At 46.3% G+C, this 17475-nt stretch overlaps 4 protein-coding genes across 4 annotated transcripts; 2 read left to right on the forward strand and 2 right to left on the reverse strand.

The window, feature by feature from the left end:
• Positions 1 to 1755: 1755 nt before the first annotated feature.
• H6S33_000404 (uncharacterized protein) lies at positions 1756 to 5234 on the forward strand (the record flags this gene model as incomplete). The annotated part of the gene is made up of 10 exons (XM_044831778.1): positions 1756 to 2082; positions 2138 to 2203; positions 2255 to 2375; positions 2444 to 2696; positions 2764 to 2988; positions 3040 to 3161; positions 3233 to 3408; positions 3486 to 4668; positions 4741 to 5010; positions 5089 to 5234. 10 exons carry the CDS (start codon positions 1756 to 1758, stop codon positions 5232 to 5234), a joined length of 2889 nt encoding a protein of 962 aa, XP_044699963.1.
• A 2560-nt stretch (positions 5235 to 7794) lies between these two features.
• On the reverse strand, positions 7795 to 10042 carry H6S33_000405 (uncharacterized protein; the record flags this gene model as incomplete). The annotated part of the gene is made up of 5 exons (XM_044831779.1): positions 7795 to 8533; positions 8589 to 9188; positions 9238 to 9310; positions 9429 to 9655; positions 9801 to 10042. 5 exons carry the CDS (start codon positions 10040 to 10042, stop codon positions 7795 to 7797), a joined length of 1881 nt encoding a protein of 626 aa, XP_044699964.1.
• A 1044-nt stretch (positions 10043 to 11086) lies between these two features.
• H6S33_000406 (uncharacterized protein) lies at positions 11087 to 14198 on the reverse strand (the record flags this gene model as incomplete). Its single annotated transcript, XM_044831780.1, has 7 exons — positions 11087 to 11134; positions 11235 to 11842; positions 11903 to 12809; positions 12867 to 13550; positions 13604 to 13729; positions 13785 to 13951; positions 14144 to 14198. The coding sequence occupies 7 exons, from the start codon at positions 14196 to 14198 to the stop codon at positions 11087 to 11089; spliced, it is 2595 nt and encodes an 864-aa protein (XP_044699965.1).
• Positions 14199 to 14262: 64 nt separating this feature from the next.
• H6S33_000407 (uncharacterized protein) lies at positions 14263 to 14844 on the forward strand (the record flags this gene model as incomplete). The annotated part of the gene is made up of 4 exons (XM_044831781.1): positions 14263 to 14385; positions 14460 to 14569; positions 14618 to 14674; positions 14769 to 14844. 4 exons carry the CDS (start codon positions 14263 to 14265, stop codon positions 14842 to 14844), a joined length of 366 nt encoding a protein of 121 aa, XP_044699966.1.
• Between the last annotated feature and the right edge of the window lie 2631 nt (positions 14845 to 17475).

Below are 17475 nucleotides of genomic sequence, written 5' to 3' on the forward strand. Positions count from 1 at the left end.
TGGTCTCCAGTTGGGGCCTCCCTTCTTTTTATGTATCTTTTTTTATTTTATTTTACCTTAATTATGCTATTTGGTTAGTAGTTAATGAATTCTCGGGTTTTTGTTGCGGCGTTGCAGAGGACCGAGTGAGATTGTGAGAGCCAAGAATGTGGCCAACCCCGCAAGGGCCCTCCTAGAACCGCAACCATTATCGTGCCTGGGCTGCTGTGCAGCAGGTACGGATATCGTATGTTTGAGGGAATTAAGATAATCTAAATTGATACCGCATATGTATGGTAAAACCACTGTTAGTGTATGGCGCACAGGAGCCTGGGATCGCTAAATTTGAGTTTGTGCTAATAACAATAACCAGGGGTACTTTGCATCTTACGGGCCCTACCAGATGACTTAGGAGACCATATCAGGGACGTTATGTATTTCCAGTCATTGTAATATTTCCCTCTTACTAATCTTTATGCAACTGTTGTGGTTGTGGATTGTAATACTGCTCGCTCGACATCAGTGGACGTCGTTGCCTGTCTATGCAGAGATTACTCTGCCCGAGACAGCTGCGCTGCATTACATTGCACAGCAGGATATCGACTCGGCACCGGTCATCTGAATTACATCGCACAGCAGGATACCGACTCGGCATCGGTCATCTGATTCCTATCTTCAGAGCGGCTGGAACAGATATGAACAGATACTCCGTTTCCCTGCTCAGCGAGATCCCTGCTGACCGAGACTTGGGGTCCTCTACCACCTAAACACTGGCCGCCGAGTCTGCATCCAAGGAATATTTGTATGCGAATCTCGCTCAGCAGGGATCTCGCTGAGCAGGGAAACGGAGTACCTAAACACATCAAAGAACTTCGCAATTGCATAGCGCTACCTACTACACGATACTTACATGTAAGTATCTGAGAGCTCTTTATGATGGCTGTTTGCTCCTCCTACACCTAATAATTAATTAGTAACTGGGCGTAAGCTAGGGCGGCTTCGGATCGGGTCCCTCCACTTCTAGTACCCCGCTTTTCTTGCAAGGAATAAATACCAATTGACGCATAAACCTCTTCCATAGCTACATGGAGCTGTGCCCCGCGCTCGTAACGGTGGGGCTGAATTGAACAGGGATCAACTATAGATGAGCGGAGGATACATGTTGTGTTTCTACGATATATGTAACCTCCTTTCATGCCATCAATTGGTGTTTATTTCCACCTTATGGTTGATCATCATATATCATGGCCAGTAAAGCGCCAATACATATAGCTGGTAGGCATTACGTCCTACGCCCTTGGGGTTGCACCGAGCGCTACTATTCCCAATTTGATATGTTTGCATCTTTGTGGGGGCAGAAACGCATCATCACCACACCAAGCTCCCCTGATACCTATTGGGAGTCGGGACCGTCCCTTGATTGTGCCTTAATCTCCCGTGGGGCTGAGAGTTGGTGTAGCCCACTGGTACGTGTAGAGCTCATAGCTCTCATGCCTGCACCAGAACACATTGCCAGTCTGTGCACACACCACCTAGTGGCTCAATGGGCGGTTTTATAGGTACATGTACTCAATCAGAATGCTAAGGCTGAAAAAAGCTCCTTGGGGTTTAACCGACAAGAAAACTGCCGCGCGTTTGGTTCTCGTTGAGATATAAATTCACTATTCCCCCCGCCGGAGCTTCGGAACACACAGTAGCAACCCTCTCCCATTTAAAAGCTCTATCCAAAAGTATCATTGCCTACCTTTAGTCTGTATACACTCCTCAGAGTCAGCCATGCCGGACGACAAGAAGAAGGACGACAAGAAAGCCGAGTCTGCGGAGTCGAAGTCCAAGACTTTGCTTCCGCACAATAAGCTTGCAGATGCTGCTGCGGCATCGATCCATCACACATCGAAGTCTGTTGTAGCAACCCGCGACTTGGAAGAGGCTATTGAAGTATGCAGGAAGAAGGTGGAGAAAATTGCGAAAGAATGCCGTATGGCGAACAGGAAATATCGGGATCTTCACTTTGATTTGAAGAGGGATGGTAGATACTGTCTAGACGGCTTGCTTCCTGAGCACAGGTCAGAGTTGAATCCTGAGGGTACTTTGAGAGTTGCGGTAGGCAACCAGTCCGATCATCCCGGTGAAAGTTACTTGGCTAATTGATGTATAGGATGTCTTCGAAGATCCAAAGTTTTTCAAAGATGGTGTTAGCGCAGGAGATATTAGACAAGGAGCTGTAAGACTGTAAATCTATGAAACGGTTGTTAAGATAATCTGATTTCTCTAGACTGGAGACTGTTGGCTATTAGCTGCGGTTGCAACTATCAGTAACGTGCCAGGTCTTATTGAGAAGATTTGTGTTGCCCGAGATGAAGCTGTTGGGATATATGGATTTATTTTCATGCGCGGTATGTAATAAAATCCTCCACTAACCGGAGAGGTTCTAGTACATTCTAATAACAGTTGTTTGAATTAGATGGCGAGTGGATTTCCACAATTGTTGACGACCAGCTCTACACAAACAGGCCAGAATATCAGGATGCCGATAGCTATACCCAGGCTGTGTGGTCCGGGAAAGAAGATGTGTACGAGAAGACCTTCATGAAAGGCTCCAATGCGTTGGTGTACGCTAGTTGCCAGGACCCTAACGAAACTTGGCTACCACTGCTGGAGAAGGCCTACGCAAAGGCCCATGGTGACTATGGTGCAGTAGAAGGTGGATGGTCTGGGTATGTAATCTTAATCTAGGCTCTCAACCGTTTTTTTTTTTTTGTGTGTGTACTGAATTTGTGATAGCGAGGCCATTGAAGACCTGACCGGAGGTGTGACGATTGAATTCGACACATGTGATCTTCTAGATCGTGATCGCTTTTGGAAAGAGGACTTGACGCTTGCAAATAAGGATTACCTGTTTTCTGGGTACCTCATGGGCACAGTTGATCGTTCCGGTATCCTGGCAGGACATGCTTACTCAGTTCTCAAAGCCGTCGAAGTTAACGGCCAGCGATTGGTACTGGTTAGGTATGTATAATTCGCTATTCCTTTTTATACTCTTACTAAAGTGGAATACAGAAATCCCTGGGGCTGTACTGAATGGACCGGACCATGGAGCGACGGATCGAAAGAATGGACTCCTGAATGGATGAAGCAATTGGACCATCGTTTTGGAAACGATGGTTCATTTTGGATGTCTTGTAAGACTTTCCCGAGTACAAAATATATAAATGTGTTTTTCTCTGTCAGATTGCTAACGATAGCCTAATAGACAAGGATTTCCTCTATAAATTTGATCACATCGACCAAACACGCCTTTTCGACCCGTCCTGGACAGTGACTTCCAGTTGGATAAAGATTCCAGTGCCATGGGCCCAGGTGTACAGTCCCACTAGGTTCGAAGTTACCATCAAGAAGAAGGGCCCTGTGGTTTTTGTTCTTTCGCAGGTGTGTTTGATCACCCCCATTGTCATATATATCAGGGTTGCAGTGACTTATTATTATGGTTTGCTTATTATATTTAGCTTGATGAACGTTATTTCAGAGGCTTGGAAGGCCAGTACGACTTCAAAATCCACTTCCGAGTCCATAAAAAGGGAGAGAAAGAGTACATCACTCGTTCTCGACCCAATATCCATAAGACCAGAAGTGTCAGCGCAGAGCTGGAGCTCGAGCCAGGGAGGTACACGGTCCTATTTATGGTTACTGCCACAAAGACACACCGTAAAACAACTCAAGAGGTGATCAAGGAGACCTGCAAGACCAACAGAATGAAGTTCTTGCAGATTGGAATGTCATATGATTTGGCTCATGCGAAAGCTGCAGTTGATCCCAAAGATAAGAAGGGCGTTGAGGAGGCGGAGGCATCACAAAAAACGAAGAAAACACCAGAGGTAGCGCAAGATGATGGCGAGGGTGTAGGTGATGTGCCAGGTGAGGGTGCAGGTATAGGTCACTCCCGGAAAAAGTCACGCGGTGTGCGCGGGGGTAGAGGTGGAGTTCGTGGTGAGGCCAAGGTAAAGGAGGAGAAAGACGAGTGCGATGAAAAAGAAGAGAAGAAAGACAAAAAAGTCAAGGACAAGAAGGAGAAGAAGGAAGACGACGAGGAAAAGGAAGAAAAGAAGGATAAAAAGGATAAGAAAGACAAGAAGGGCAAAAAGGACAAAAAGGATAAAAAGGACAAGTCTGAAAAGTCTGAAAAGTCTGAAAAATCGGACAAGAAAGACAAAAAGGTGAAGAAGGAGAAGAAGGACGACGATAAGTCTGGGTCTGGCTCTGAATCTGGTTCCGAATCTGGCTCCGAGTCGTCGTCCTCAGGCTCTTCTGATTCTTCTTCATCGTCCTCATCGTCAGGATCATCCTCTTCTTCTTCCTCGTCTTCGTCTAGTTCGTCAGGGTCCTCGTCTGGCTCTTCATCTGGTTCTGGATCTGAATCTGAGACCGAGGAAGCTCCAGCCGAAGCGCCAGTACCGACCGACGCCCAACCCCCCACGGATGAGGACACTTGGGATCCTATTGCTTGTATTGGTCTTCGCGTTTACTCACAAGACAAAGACACAACTGTAAAGGTTGTTCATGTTGAGAGTGCCGATGCTCTCGACCTCGACGACACTTCTCGAGATGCAGCAGAGGAGTCATCGGACGAATCGGACAAGAAAGACAAGAAGAAAAAGGACAAGAAGGACAAGAAGAAGAAGGATAAGAAGGGTAAGGGTAAAGAGAAGGAAGGGGATGATGACAAGGAAGAGAAGAGTGAGGCAGAGGCTGATGATGAGGCAGAGAAGGTCAAGGATAAGAAAAAGAAGAAGAAGAAGGGTAAGAAAGAAAAGGATGAAGGAGGAGAGAAGGAAGAGAAGGAAGAGAAGGAAGAGAAGGAAGAGAAGGAAGAGAAGGAAGAGAAGAAGGATAAGAAGGACAAAAAGGGTAAGAAGGACAAGAAGGACAAGAAGGACAAGAAGGACAAGAAGGACAAGAAGGATAAAAAAGATAAAAAGAACGAGAAGGAAGAGAAAGAAGAGGGCGAGAAGGTTAAGGTAGAGAAGGATGAAGGTGAGTTTGCAGGCGTTAAAGAGGTGGAAGAACCCAAAGTTGAGCAGCCGAAGGAAGAGACTGAAGTACAGCCTACAGTAGACGCGGCCGTAGAAGACGCGAAAAAGGATGTAGTTGAAGAAAACGTAGCGAAGGACGCGGTTGTAGAGGACAAAAAAGAGGTTGTCGAAGAAGGAGTGAAGGAACAGGAGGAAAAGAAAACTTTTGCTGAGGCAGCTACATAGACAGTATGAGGCAAGGGAGAGGGTTTTAGTTTGTAGGGATTTGAATTGGCTATATGGAATATATATTTTACCACTCCCGTTATTATGCACTAGGGGTAGCCCGGTGTTACCACCGCGAACCTGGTACCGTGTGAAACTGGTAAATCGGTCATTGGCATAGAGATTTGGCTGTGAATAAATTTGGTTGTGATTAGGCCTAAGTCTGACAGTGCTGTCAAATACGTTACTGGTAACAATGACGGGATCCATGGCTTTAGGAGGGGATTCACCCTTCATTTAATAGTCGTCCCTGCTGAAAGCCGATTACCCTTTCTTGTAGAAAGTGTGCATGCTGAGAGTTCGTTTGTTGGACTCACGTGTACAGGCCTTAATTAACCTAGGAGCCTGCCTCAAGCCTTAATCCTCCCTTTATAAGAATTCACTATCTCCATTTGTTCTTTCAGCAGGCTGCCAGCCGCATCCCTTTAACAAACTCTGAGACGCACGTAGGGAAATGGGTATTTGTGTCTTCCTTTCTTCCTTTCTTCCTTCGATCCTTTCTTTCGGTACGTTTTTGGTCAATCAGTGCCTGTCATTTGGGAAATTAATTTTCGCCCCGACCTTTTATATTATAGGAGATATATAGGAGATATATACTTCTTTGAGAATTGTGATCCAGCTGGTGTAAAATGACACCGAAAGAGTGTGATCGTGAGCCTGCTCGAGTTGGGACGCTACTAAGGGTCGAGCTAGCTCAGATCTCTCAGAATAGAAACTCGCGAAATAGCAAGGACAAGATTATGTCACTCCATATTAGAGCCTTGGGTATTCAGTACGTGGCCTTAAGATTAATAACAGGTGAAATAAGCAATATTGTCGGCACTACCAATTCAATATTAGTTCATGGATTCCGGTTTGATACCTCACTGGCTTAGTACTTCATTGAGTCTGGCTCAGTGCCTCTAAATAGATCTATAGAGTCTGCCTCGACACTTCATAGAATCTGACTCGGTACTTCATAGAGCCTGATTTGGCACTAATCATGGGGTATGATTTGGTTAGAAAGTAGTTTTATTCTGATAACAGGAGCATTCGGGGCCTGGCTAGCTTACTGGCAACTAGTACAACCTGATCTCGTCCCATCTTCCTGTATTACTACCAGGCCCTTCTTAATAAACTATTAGGTATCCCCTCTACTATTAATTGGGTTAGGGTTGCCAGTGCGGCCAATTACATAATAGATTTGAATACCGCTGCTAGTGCAAAGGGGCAAAAATAAAGTTTTGCCGGGAGAATTGAGAGTAATCGATCAATCAATTGCCAGGTTTGATTCTCTACAACACAGGTGCATCGAGTGATTCTCTGTGATCAACAAACAAATGTCACAACAAAGATTTTGCGGCAGCACAAGATGCTTTCTGCCCCCATCCAACACACACAGTACACACACACACACACACACACACACACACACATACAGGTCTTTTTTCTTATCCTGACTTCAAGGTGCATGTTGACTCAAGCAGAGGGGGTTTCAATTGCATTGGGATCGAGGCAACAGATATAATATCTACGTTTCGGTTCGCACCACTCTTCTTCTATTCCCTTCTTCACCTCCATTTTTTTCGTGACCCTTTCTGAGCTCAGTTGGGGGATGGCTATTGGAGGTATCTAGGCCTGCTTTTTCTAGATTTACCTTTGTTTTGTGTGCGAGGGAAGTAACAGCGGCTTGGTGTAGCGGTTTTGAGACTTCTAGATCTACGCCCGTGATACAGAAGCAGTCGCCCGTTTCAAGTTTATGAGGGTGGGCCCTCTCAACACAGACGAGTGCAGATCTTCATGTGGTACTGGCGAGCACAGGTCTTCGGGTGGCTTGTGCTCGTGGGTTGGAAACTAAAACCTAGGGTAAGCAAGGCAAAGCCTCCACCCCCACCTCTAGGCCCGACTCTCGTTATACTTATGCATGGCATGTAATACATGTCTTAATTCGGCTCCCTCGTAGCACCCTCTTATCTCGGAGCCGATTCCCTCGTGTCCTGAGCCCTGACCGGCGTCGAATGAATTGGGCCTTTGGCGTTATTAGATGTCTCTTTAGCTTCTGTTTAACCCTGTGAAGATGTTAAGGCTAGGAGGACATAACTACCACAGTTCATGGATTTTAGCTAAGTATACCTCGTATACAAGTTATACGTTTTTGTAATCCTCAGTTGCTATTTCCGGTGTCATCATAGCATTACATACATGTCATGGCACAGCCAAGCATGGGGAATAAACAACAGATGAGGAAATAAACAAGCAAACAAGTAAAAAGCAGAACTATCGCAAAACGCACCCAGTTTTGTTCTCCTCGCCCACAGCCTTCCACATGTACGACTACCAATCACCGGCCAAACAACCGGATCCCATTTTATAACGACCATGGAAAAGACAAGCCTATAATTTTAAGGGGGTAGCAAAAAAGCAACTCGTAATCAGAGGGCAAATCAATAAGTAAGCAAGCATATGAACTAATAAAAAATAGAAACAAGAGCCCTCAAAGAAAAACAGAGGAGATCAGCTAAAAAAAAAAAAAAAATTACATCTAACCCAACAACGGAGTATTTTCCGTCTTTTTTCTTCTCCTTCCCCTATCGCTGCTTCCACCCTCACCACTACTACTCTCATCATCGCTACTGCTAGTTGTCTCAATCACCGTTTTTGGAACGCCCCCTACATGCTCCACTCTCTCAACTAAACTTCCACTCCGTGCCACTCTCTTATTACCGACTGATAGACTGTCTGTTCTGGTTGGGGTCTTGACCGCTATCTGTGCGACACGGTCGAGTGATCCATCCATTGGAGTCCCGTTACGGTTATCATTGCCACCGACCACAGCAGCTGTCTGTTGCATCGGTGTAGAGGTACCAGTACTGCCATCAGAATGCTTGATCTTCACAGTCTTGCTACTTGTTTGTCTCGGGTTCCCAGCATGGTTTGCGGGGCCTAAGAATTTTAGCTGTGGTAGGATGTCCTCTGGGATACCGGCAAGTGACGCTTGCTGACTGGAACGGCGCATAGTCGGAGGAACAGAGCCAGTTTCATGGTCAGATGATAGGTGGTCTTCATGGACAAGAAGGTCTTCGGAGTTGCGCTTTACATCGTTGTTGTTTTCAAGGTGATGCTCGAGCCCAGGAGCAGCGGCAGTAAGAGAAGCAACGGCGATGGCAGTGTCAGTGTGGCGGTAGTGGGTAGAAACTGAGCGACGGGCGAGAGGGGAGGGGTTGATGCGGCGGATGGCTTTGTGCACGTCGATGTAGACGTCGGATTCGTCGATAATTTCCCTATGAGATGTTAATCAATATTCAGGCGTAGGGGGGGTTTGTGTTGTGGTCTTACTCTCCAATCAACTCCTCGATGACGTCTTCAAGCGTGAGGACTCCCAATGCACCGTGGTTCTCGCCAGGAGCTTCAGAAACAAGCACCATGTGGCTCTTTCCCTCTTGGAAGAAATTGACAATATCCAAGCAGCTAGTCTCTTCTCTGGTTTCTGGCAACGTTGCAAGCGGGAACTCGCCAACTTTCTTGCAGTCCTCGGGGTCGTATGTGATGAGAATCTTGACCAAAAGCATACCCACGAAGTTTGTCGGTTCTCCAGGCGCATGAATCGGGATTCTCGAGTAACCGGCAGATAGAATCTTGTCCATTGTAGCTTCATCAAGGACTGTGTCTGAAGACATTGTAAATACGTCCTTGATGGGTGTCATGATTGAGCCAACAGGCTTATCCTTAAGATCTAAAACAGCGGAAATGATCGTGACTTCATCCTGGTTGAGACGATCTGAGGGCGATGGGCCCAAGCTCTTATGGAGAGTGACGAGGGTCTTGAGACCAGCTTTTTTGTATACGGTTCCGTGGTCTTCGCCGAGAATCCAGTCGAGCATAAGAGCTGTGGGATAGGCGACGGGGGACATCACGTACATCAAACCAAGAACAAATCTATGCTCACATTAGTAGAAATCGCAGGAAAGTTGGTGGAACAACATACGGTGACAGGTAAGCTCCAATTGAGAGACCATATCGAACACAAGCAGACTGTGGAATAATTTCACCAAAGATGACTATTTTCCTTCCACGGCGCAAAGATCAGCAATTCAATTCTCACAGTGCAAAAGACTTTACTGAGACCCAAACCGCTCCCATTCAAGAAGGGGCTCAAGATCGCGCGCGCGCACTCACCGATCAAGACCGTACTACTCAACACCGCCGGCCAGCCACCACCCAAACTGCGATCCAAGACGATTGGTAACGTTTCATTCGTGATAACATTACTCAACAATAGAGTAACCAAAACCCAATGCTTTCCGCGTTTCAGAAGACGAAGCACCTTTTTCGCGTGAATCCGTTCTGCGCCTTCGCCGCTCTGCTCGATAACCTGCAGGTATATCTCATCTTGTCCCATCAATCTTCAAAAAGTGCACCAATTGTTAGCAATTGCGACCAATTGATCAATAATCGCACCAACCACCCCCACCCCCACCCCCCATAATATACCTGTAACCTCCCTAAAAGAAAAACAGAGCAAAGGAAAAACAGCAAAGGAAAACATACCCCAAAGTCAAACCAGCAAATATTCCTCCCAGCACGACCAAGGCGAATGCAATGCCAACATTCATCCAAAAATCCGGACTATTAGGGCTTTCCTCAAACTCCCTCTTTCCCAAGAATGGGATATTTCCATCTCGTGGGCGCAAACGTGGGATACTTCCGGCGATCAAGACGGCTATTCTACCCAGCGCCGAACTCCCACCACTTCTTCCGCCAATAGCGCGGGCGCGAGGGATCGTAGGCATCTACTTGTGAAAATTGCCTGTTCTTTCACGGGAAATGGGCAGCAACTATCTAGCGGAGTAAGGATGTCGTTAAACAGAGAAGGAACGTGAAGCTGGGTAAAACAGAATTAACACTCTCACTCCTGACGGATCTGTAGAAGAAGGGTAAAGAGAGGTAGGTAATGGCGTGCGAGTGAGGAAGGGGAAGCAGAAGGTGAGGGAGAGACAAGTCTATCTACTGCCTACTTCTACTGACAAGACAAAAAACCGGAGCCACAGACTGACGCACGGGGCTGGATACCCGCGCATAACTACGACGCGCCAAGAAACCTCAAGGAAGTTGATTCTGGGCGCTTTTCCTGAAGCGTGGGTTTGCAGATAGGAACGGGATGTTAGTGACGTCCCGTTTGCAGGGGTGGAGGTGCGTTGCCGGCGCCGGAGGGGGCGATAGTCCAACGTGCAGACGTCCAGCTCTGCTCTCTACCATGGTCAAGTTCTGAATGGTCAGTTTGGCCCTCGTCCCAAACGAGCATTTTTGTGGATACAATGGCCCTTTCAAGCACATCTCCTTTTCTCGAATCTCTCTACTAGTTTAGAGTCAACAGCTTGCCTGCCCTACAAGGATCGATTGAACCCTTACATGAAAACAAGGGCTGCAGGATCTACGTATGTAGGTCCATCTCCACACTTTAACTACAACTGTATGAACATGCCGTGCATCTCCCTTGGCCGGGATAAATACTCAGGAAAGATAATCTGTTTTACAACGCTACCATAGAATAACCTCCAGGTAGGTACAAAATGCCCATGCAAATCCAACACCTCTAATGCCCATTCTTCTTTTTTTTTCCCAAAGTCAATAGCCGGCCAAATACGAAAGTAATAACAATAAGATATAGGTAAAATATATGGGGTAGTAGAAACATAGGAGAAGAGATTTACAACATGGAAAACTGCCTGTGTAGTACCACACCTCGCAATTCACCACAAGTCATGAACGGGTATGTTTGTCTTGGCCTAATACCAAGATTGATACCAAGATTCTCGCGGGAATTAGGGCACCAATCATTTCTTAGGCAGCTCCTTAAACACACGCTTGAGGATATCTTTGCTCTAAACACCGATAACGAATTAGCACGTGTCCCATCCTAACTCCGCCCAACCACTCGGTCAAGAAAGCACAACTCATGCCGAGACGAAAACTAAAACATACCTTATAAAGATTAACCAGCCTCAATCTCTCATTATCCAAATGCGCATGATCACTCGCTTGTCCGCACGGCAAATGTGCAGCTGGCGCACCAAACTCTTTCTCCAAGAATCTCGCCGTCGGGATACTACCTCCTTCGCGGATATACAATGGCTTGACTTGCTGTTTCTCTCCGGCCGTATTGCTGGTGCTCCACGCGTCCATGATGGCGCTTTCTAGGGTCCTAAATGCGTCGTTCTCAGGATCACCTAGCCAAGGCTCTGCTTCGTGATCAATGCTGATCTTGAGCTTATTACCACTCCCGAAACGCTTATATTCGCTGTTGAGATATTCAACCAGGCAGTTTTTGATGACGCTGAGCTCCTGATCCGGAACGATGCGAAGTGAGATGGCCGCCGAGGCGGATCGTGGTATGATGGTTGCGTTTGAGGGTCCGGACACGGAGACACGATGGATTGTAAGAGAAGGGAATCGCCATTTGGACATGAGGTGATCTTTGATACCTTCGGCGGTGAGGTGTGACCAATTGGGTTTATTGCATAGAGCAGTGGTTATTGCAGAATACATCTCCTCTTCCGCTGCAGTGACGGGGCGTACAGGCTCGGAGAAACCTGGTTTCCGTTTATTAGTAAGTTAATTCAGATGCAACAAGAGAAATAATAAGAAAATACCAGGAATCTTTATGGCTCCAGTCTCGTCTGTCAACTTTGCCAGGAGATTAACTAAATCAATGGTGGGCTCCCGGTTCAGCCTACTGCCGTCCACTCCTGAATGCAGATCCGGCTTTTCACTCTCAACAACAACAGTCGCGTGAATGACCCCTCTCAGCCCATATGTCAAGCATGGTACCTCATCATCAAGCCAGTAACTATTCGCCAGCAAGATCCAGTCCACATCCCCAATGAGTTCCTTGTTCCGCCTGACTGCGTCTGCAAAACCCCTACTACCACTCTCCTCTTCGCCCTCTATTAGAAACACAATATCGGACTCCAGCTCTTGTGCCTGCACTAACTCGCCTACCGCGAATAACGCTGCAAGACAGGGACCCTTGTTGTCTGATACTCCACGGCCGTAGAGATATCCATTCTGCCCCGTCAATTCAAACGGATCCGTAAACCAGCCTTCCTCAACCGTTGCCTCTGCTTGGATAACATCGTAGTGCCCGTAGAAAAGAATAGTTTTTCCTTTCTTCTTCACGGCAGCATTGAATTTTGCAAATACAATAGGATTGCGATCTGGCTCACTTGGTAACAGCGTCGTGGTGGCTCCAAACCTCTTGAAAAGACTCTTAAGGTAAGTCGCACCGCGGCGAGAGTCCTCCATATAAGTTGGATTGTTTGAAACTGTGCGGAATGACACTAGCTTACTCAGAGAGCTGAGAAGCTGGTCGTTCTGGGTTTGCTGCGATCCTGAACTTTCGTCAAGCTCACATGCGGAGACGTCCCAGATGGCGACGCAATCGTCATTACCCCCTGTAATGAGGATTAGGCGGTCATTTCGGGTTGTGATGGCGGAGGTTAGAATCAAGCCAGTGTGTGATTGCCAGCGTGAGACGCATTCAAAGCGTTGGTTCCATTTCTAGCCATGAATGATAAGCGAATTATAATGTTTAAACTTGTAGATGAGGATGCATACCCTTGTATATCCACTTGCGCTGCCGCTGAACATAAAGTTTCCCTTAATGCTCAAAGTCAACACATCTTCGCAGTGGGCCTTTACACTCCGGATCAACTGGCATGTGTCAAGGTCCCAAATGCAAATCTCACCATCTGTCAAGCCGCAATACAGCAAAGAGTCCTGAACCACCATACTTAGGACCCCTGAATCTCCACCACTTAACTCCCGCATCTGCTCAATCCTGCTCGTATTGCTGTCGATGCTCCATAGCTTAACCACACCGTCTCCACCTCCGCTCAACAATATTTGCTGACCCGCCTTTCCAATCTCAGAGCTCGCAGACAGCGAGATTAGGAGCATACAATAGACATACCCGTAATGCGCATACTGCACTATGTTCTCGGGGTCGGTCTCAAGGAGCTGAGAGGTAGTTGATCGTGGGCAAATCTCTTGCTTAAGAGCGGCGCCACCGCCAGGGCCTTTGGAATCAAAGAATGGGTGGTTGCGGTGTGAAGGGTGGGAGGTGAGGGTTGGGCATGGCCGTGAGTCCTTTACTTTCAGGTCATACCATTGGATGCTGGTGTTCTGAGCGCCGAAGTAAGCGGTATGCTGTAGTGGAGAATATGCGACGCAAAAGACATCTCCGAGGTCGAATGTGGAGTATATTGTGTAGAGATTTTCGAAGGTAGTTGAATTCCAAACCTGGAATACCATGAGTGATTTGTAATACACCATTGGAGGGAGCTCTTTATTACATTGATTATAGCATCGCCGGCACTTGAAAATAGTAACGATTGATCCTCTGCTAGACAAAGTGAGAGTACACTTCCTTGATGACCCTCTAAGGTTGCAACTTTCTCAAATGTCTCAATCGACCAGACCTGCGCTGCAAGTCAGTATAGTGCATTCGAAGGTACCCATTGAGCTGGTTCTCACCAAGATCTCTCCAGTCTGACTTCCTGCATACACATAATCTTTCGACACGGCCAACGATAATATTGAACGCCTGTGATTGACTCTATGCAACAACTTTGGCAGTGCATCTGGGCTGTCGGCTGTGATGACCGGAACCATGGACAAGCTCACCAGGTTTCCGGAATTATCTGTACAATCCATGACGGAGGTTAGGAAATCTCGCGTGAAAAGAAGCGGCGGGAGCGTTCCCCAGGATCGCCCTAGGGGACGGGAACTGGGACGTAAAATGCACGTGACAGGCGTACTGGTAGACTGGGGTGTGACCGGATGGAAGCAGAAGGAGCGTTATGTAAAGTAATGCAAAAATCAACGGGACTCACCAAAGAACCGTGGTAGTGGTGTCCCTACACGACTACCGTCTCCACTCCCGTTCATGGGCGACAAACCACCCCTCATATTGGAACCACAGCACGACAGAAGATCCGGAACAAAATTACAGATGTTGTGTTTCCGGAATGGTGCTCGGTTGACTGTTGAACTCAAACGCTTCTTACAGGGAGATGATGTTGTGGAGGATGGGGTTGTGGATGTTTCGCTGAACAGTGTCAGTGATGTTGGTGAGGTGGGTGTTAGGGGGGGACTGAAAGCTGTGCTACTTGGTGGGTGCCCTTTTGTCGGGGCTATAGATAGCAATAGCTTGCTTTTCTGCTTGAGCTCCCGATCAAGTGGCAGGGGCGTCGCGACGATAGAGATGGTGGAAGACATTGTAAAAAGCACGCCTTAATACTATTGTTTTCCCAATTCAGGTACGAGCAGTTCGGTACTTTTGACTTCGGAATAATTAATATGTGCAGGTACCGCGATAAGCAGATTTCAGTGAGCGATATAAAGCAACAACGGGTAAATAAGGTGTATGTAGAACCAATTCCCAGCGATACTTGTGATAATGACTGAAGGGGCAAAATAGTCGTAACTCTCTAACAGGTTGGCGGGGGGGACATCTAGTTATACATCAGAGTCATGCAAGGACAACTTTAATGAGATGCGATATCACTGGCACTCTCTAGACTTTCTGTGGTAGACAAAGCTTCAGACCCAGAGTACCGGCAGATGCACAATACTTCTAGCTTTGCATCGACTGAAGCAGACAAACAACTCAGCTGGCTTCACAGGAGATACACCACAGGTATTCGGCCGCTTGTCTGCCGAAAGACATCATAACGCATTTGGGTATTCATACATCCAAAATCATACTCTCTTTCCTAGGGATAATCTACATTCTTTTTTTGTTGAGGATCAGCCTAGGAAAACCCCAATCCCCCATCTGAATAGACTCGCATTGTCCGTGTCTCAAACATCTCGGGGAACTGGCCCAACCGGCACCTTCCCTGCAGTGCCTCGCCCGTTCCTCTGGTACTGGATCATTGCGAAGATCTCGCGTACCTATTACCTACCTGGCTCTGCGCTGTTCTTAAGCGCAGTCCCATGACGCATTTGGTAAACTTGTTTTTGGAGGTGTGCAGCTTTCAGCTGATATCCGTGAACGAGTGACGCCCGGTGTTCCATGATTTGGGCTGAAGATTTTCCCCATGATCATCTGCCAAGTTTCAGTCCTACATAAAAGTGGTTTGCAGATCTTCAATAACAGAAGAGGTTATCATTACCAGGGAATAATAGATACAGCGGGCCGTATTGATCGAATTAGCACCCCATATGTGCTGCATGTGTGATAAGATGCAAAGTGTGCTTTGATCGCGATTTAACCTTATGTTTTAAGTAGGATGCAAGTCGGGGTAATCATGGACGTCCATAGGTTGCCGCTGATCATCGTATCTGTACTCTACAATCCTTACATGCATCAATACTCTCTTCCAATTGTCCTGAACTGCCCAACTTTGCAATTGATTAGAGTACAGCATGTGTGAGATGCACTTTCTCAGCTCTGCGTATTTCCGGGATATAAATAGCGTACATATATCTCCCTTCAGCCCCAGTATAACGACATATCAGGGCCTACTTTGTAATACATGAGAGGGAAATACCAAGATTTGGCATTTCTTCAGACATAGATCCATCGCATTATTCGATGGGCTTCTGAGAAGTTGACACGTTGCTTGATAGATTTCGGAAGCTTCTATCTTGCGGGTATGTGCAGGAGTGACTTGAGATATGGGATGTTTTGGGCCCGTGCTTGTCTCGGGGAACGAAGATGACATCAAAGATTTGAACGCAGTAGACTACTGGATAGAATACTAATGTAGTCACATGTAGTCTTTTTGTAACGGTGTCAGTTTTTTATTCACGAAGATATATGATGAATCTTTTGATTATAAAATGTTTTTAGAACTATTACAGGAAGCGTACTTGGTCTAACGGTTATGATTTTCGCTTCCCAAGCGGGAGAACGGGGTTCGACTCCCCGAGTACGCATCACCCAGCAACTATACAAATCGTACTTCAATCCGACGTTGTGCGGTAGATTTCTATTTTTTTTGCTTTCGTACCCTCTCCTTCGTACTGGCTATCTCAAATTTCACATCATCTTTCAGATGAGACATCGATGCATCTACAACGAGCCTTTTAGTTAGAGCCTAATATAGCTTATGTGAAACGCCTGACCTTGATAACCTCAGGTCTGGGGTTTCCCGACAAGTAGGCAGTGTTACATTTAGGCACGTGCATCACTCTACTAAACTCCGATGTTCACCAATTACCGTGTGTGACGACTTGACTATACATGCTGCAGGTATATACTTGTATAAAAAATTGAAGATCCGACTATAGGGTACAAAGAATCATGGGTTGTTTACAGCTCTTGACCCTGGCCTACGTTAACTTTATTGCTATATTATAACATACTAATATAATACAAATAATCTGGCTCCAAATAATTATGGCAATTAAGTTACGTAGATACGGCGTGGTTTCTCATTCAGATAAAGGGCTAGGGTTATATCTACACACAGATTCCAGTATTTTACGCTTATTTTGTTTTCTTTTGTGAATGTGGGATAAACCAGCAAGCTATACTAGAGTGACGGATGCCGTAGAACTTGCAGCTATAAATCTATGCTCCTCTGTTGGCCGTCGAGGTACGATTTCAAGGTCAGGATATCAGTAGTCCCCAGGATGTGGGTATATATGGTTTCGCGATAAGTACGTAAAAACACAAATTCTCTCTTTCTTTCTTTCTTTCTCGTGACTATTCATATATAGCGTAAATAGTAATGGGCGAGTTCTACATCACGAGATATATGGTACGAGGAGTACTTACAAAAGGTGGCCAGTCTTTCAAGCCTAGATCGCACAATTCAAGGGCTCGTGGAACCATCAATGTCAGAGCGCGGCTCGTGCCGGAATGTATATAATAGTAATTATATGGTATTATATACCACTAGGTACATGTACATGTAGTATTAAACTCATTCGGCTATGGTGTTGCCATTGGTGTGCGTGCGGGTATTGGCTGAGAACAGTTCGCTACCCCTCATGCTTACTAGAATATGCGGTATCATGGGAATTTATTTACGCAGCTGAAGTCTAGAAATTAGCAATTAAATATGCCGGATTTACTACTAATACTAATGTGTATAGCACTCACGTGAGTGAGATTTCATGAAGACGCACTATTTTATAGTCATTCCGATCATTGCAAACCTTACCCCGTCTCTAATATACCCAGGAGGGCGCGCGGCGATGTGGAATCCAAGGT

Source organism: Morchella sextelata, assembly GCF_020137385.1.
Source record: "Morchella sextelata strain SCLS chromosome Unknown scls_1, whole genome shotgun sequence".
NCBI classification, from domain to species: domain Eukaryota; kingdom Fungi; phylum Ascomycota; class Pezizomycetes; order Pezizales; family Morchellaceae; genus Morchella; species Morchella sextelata.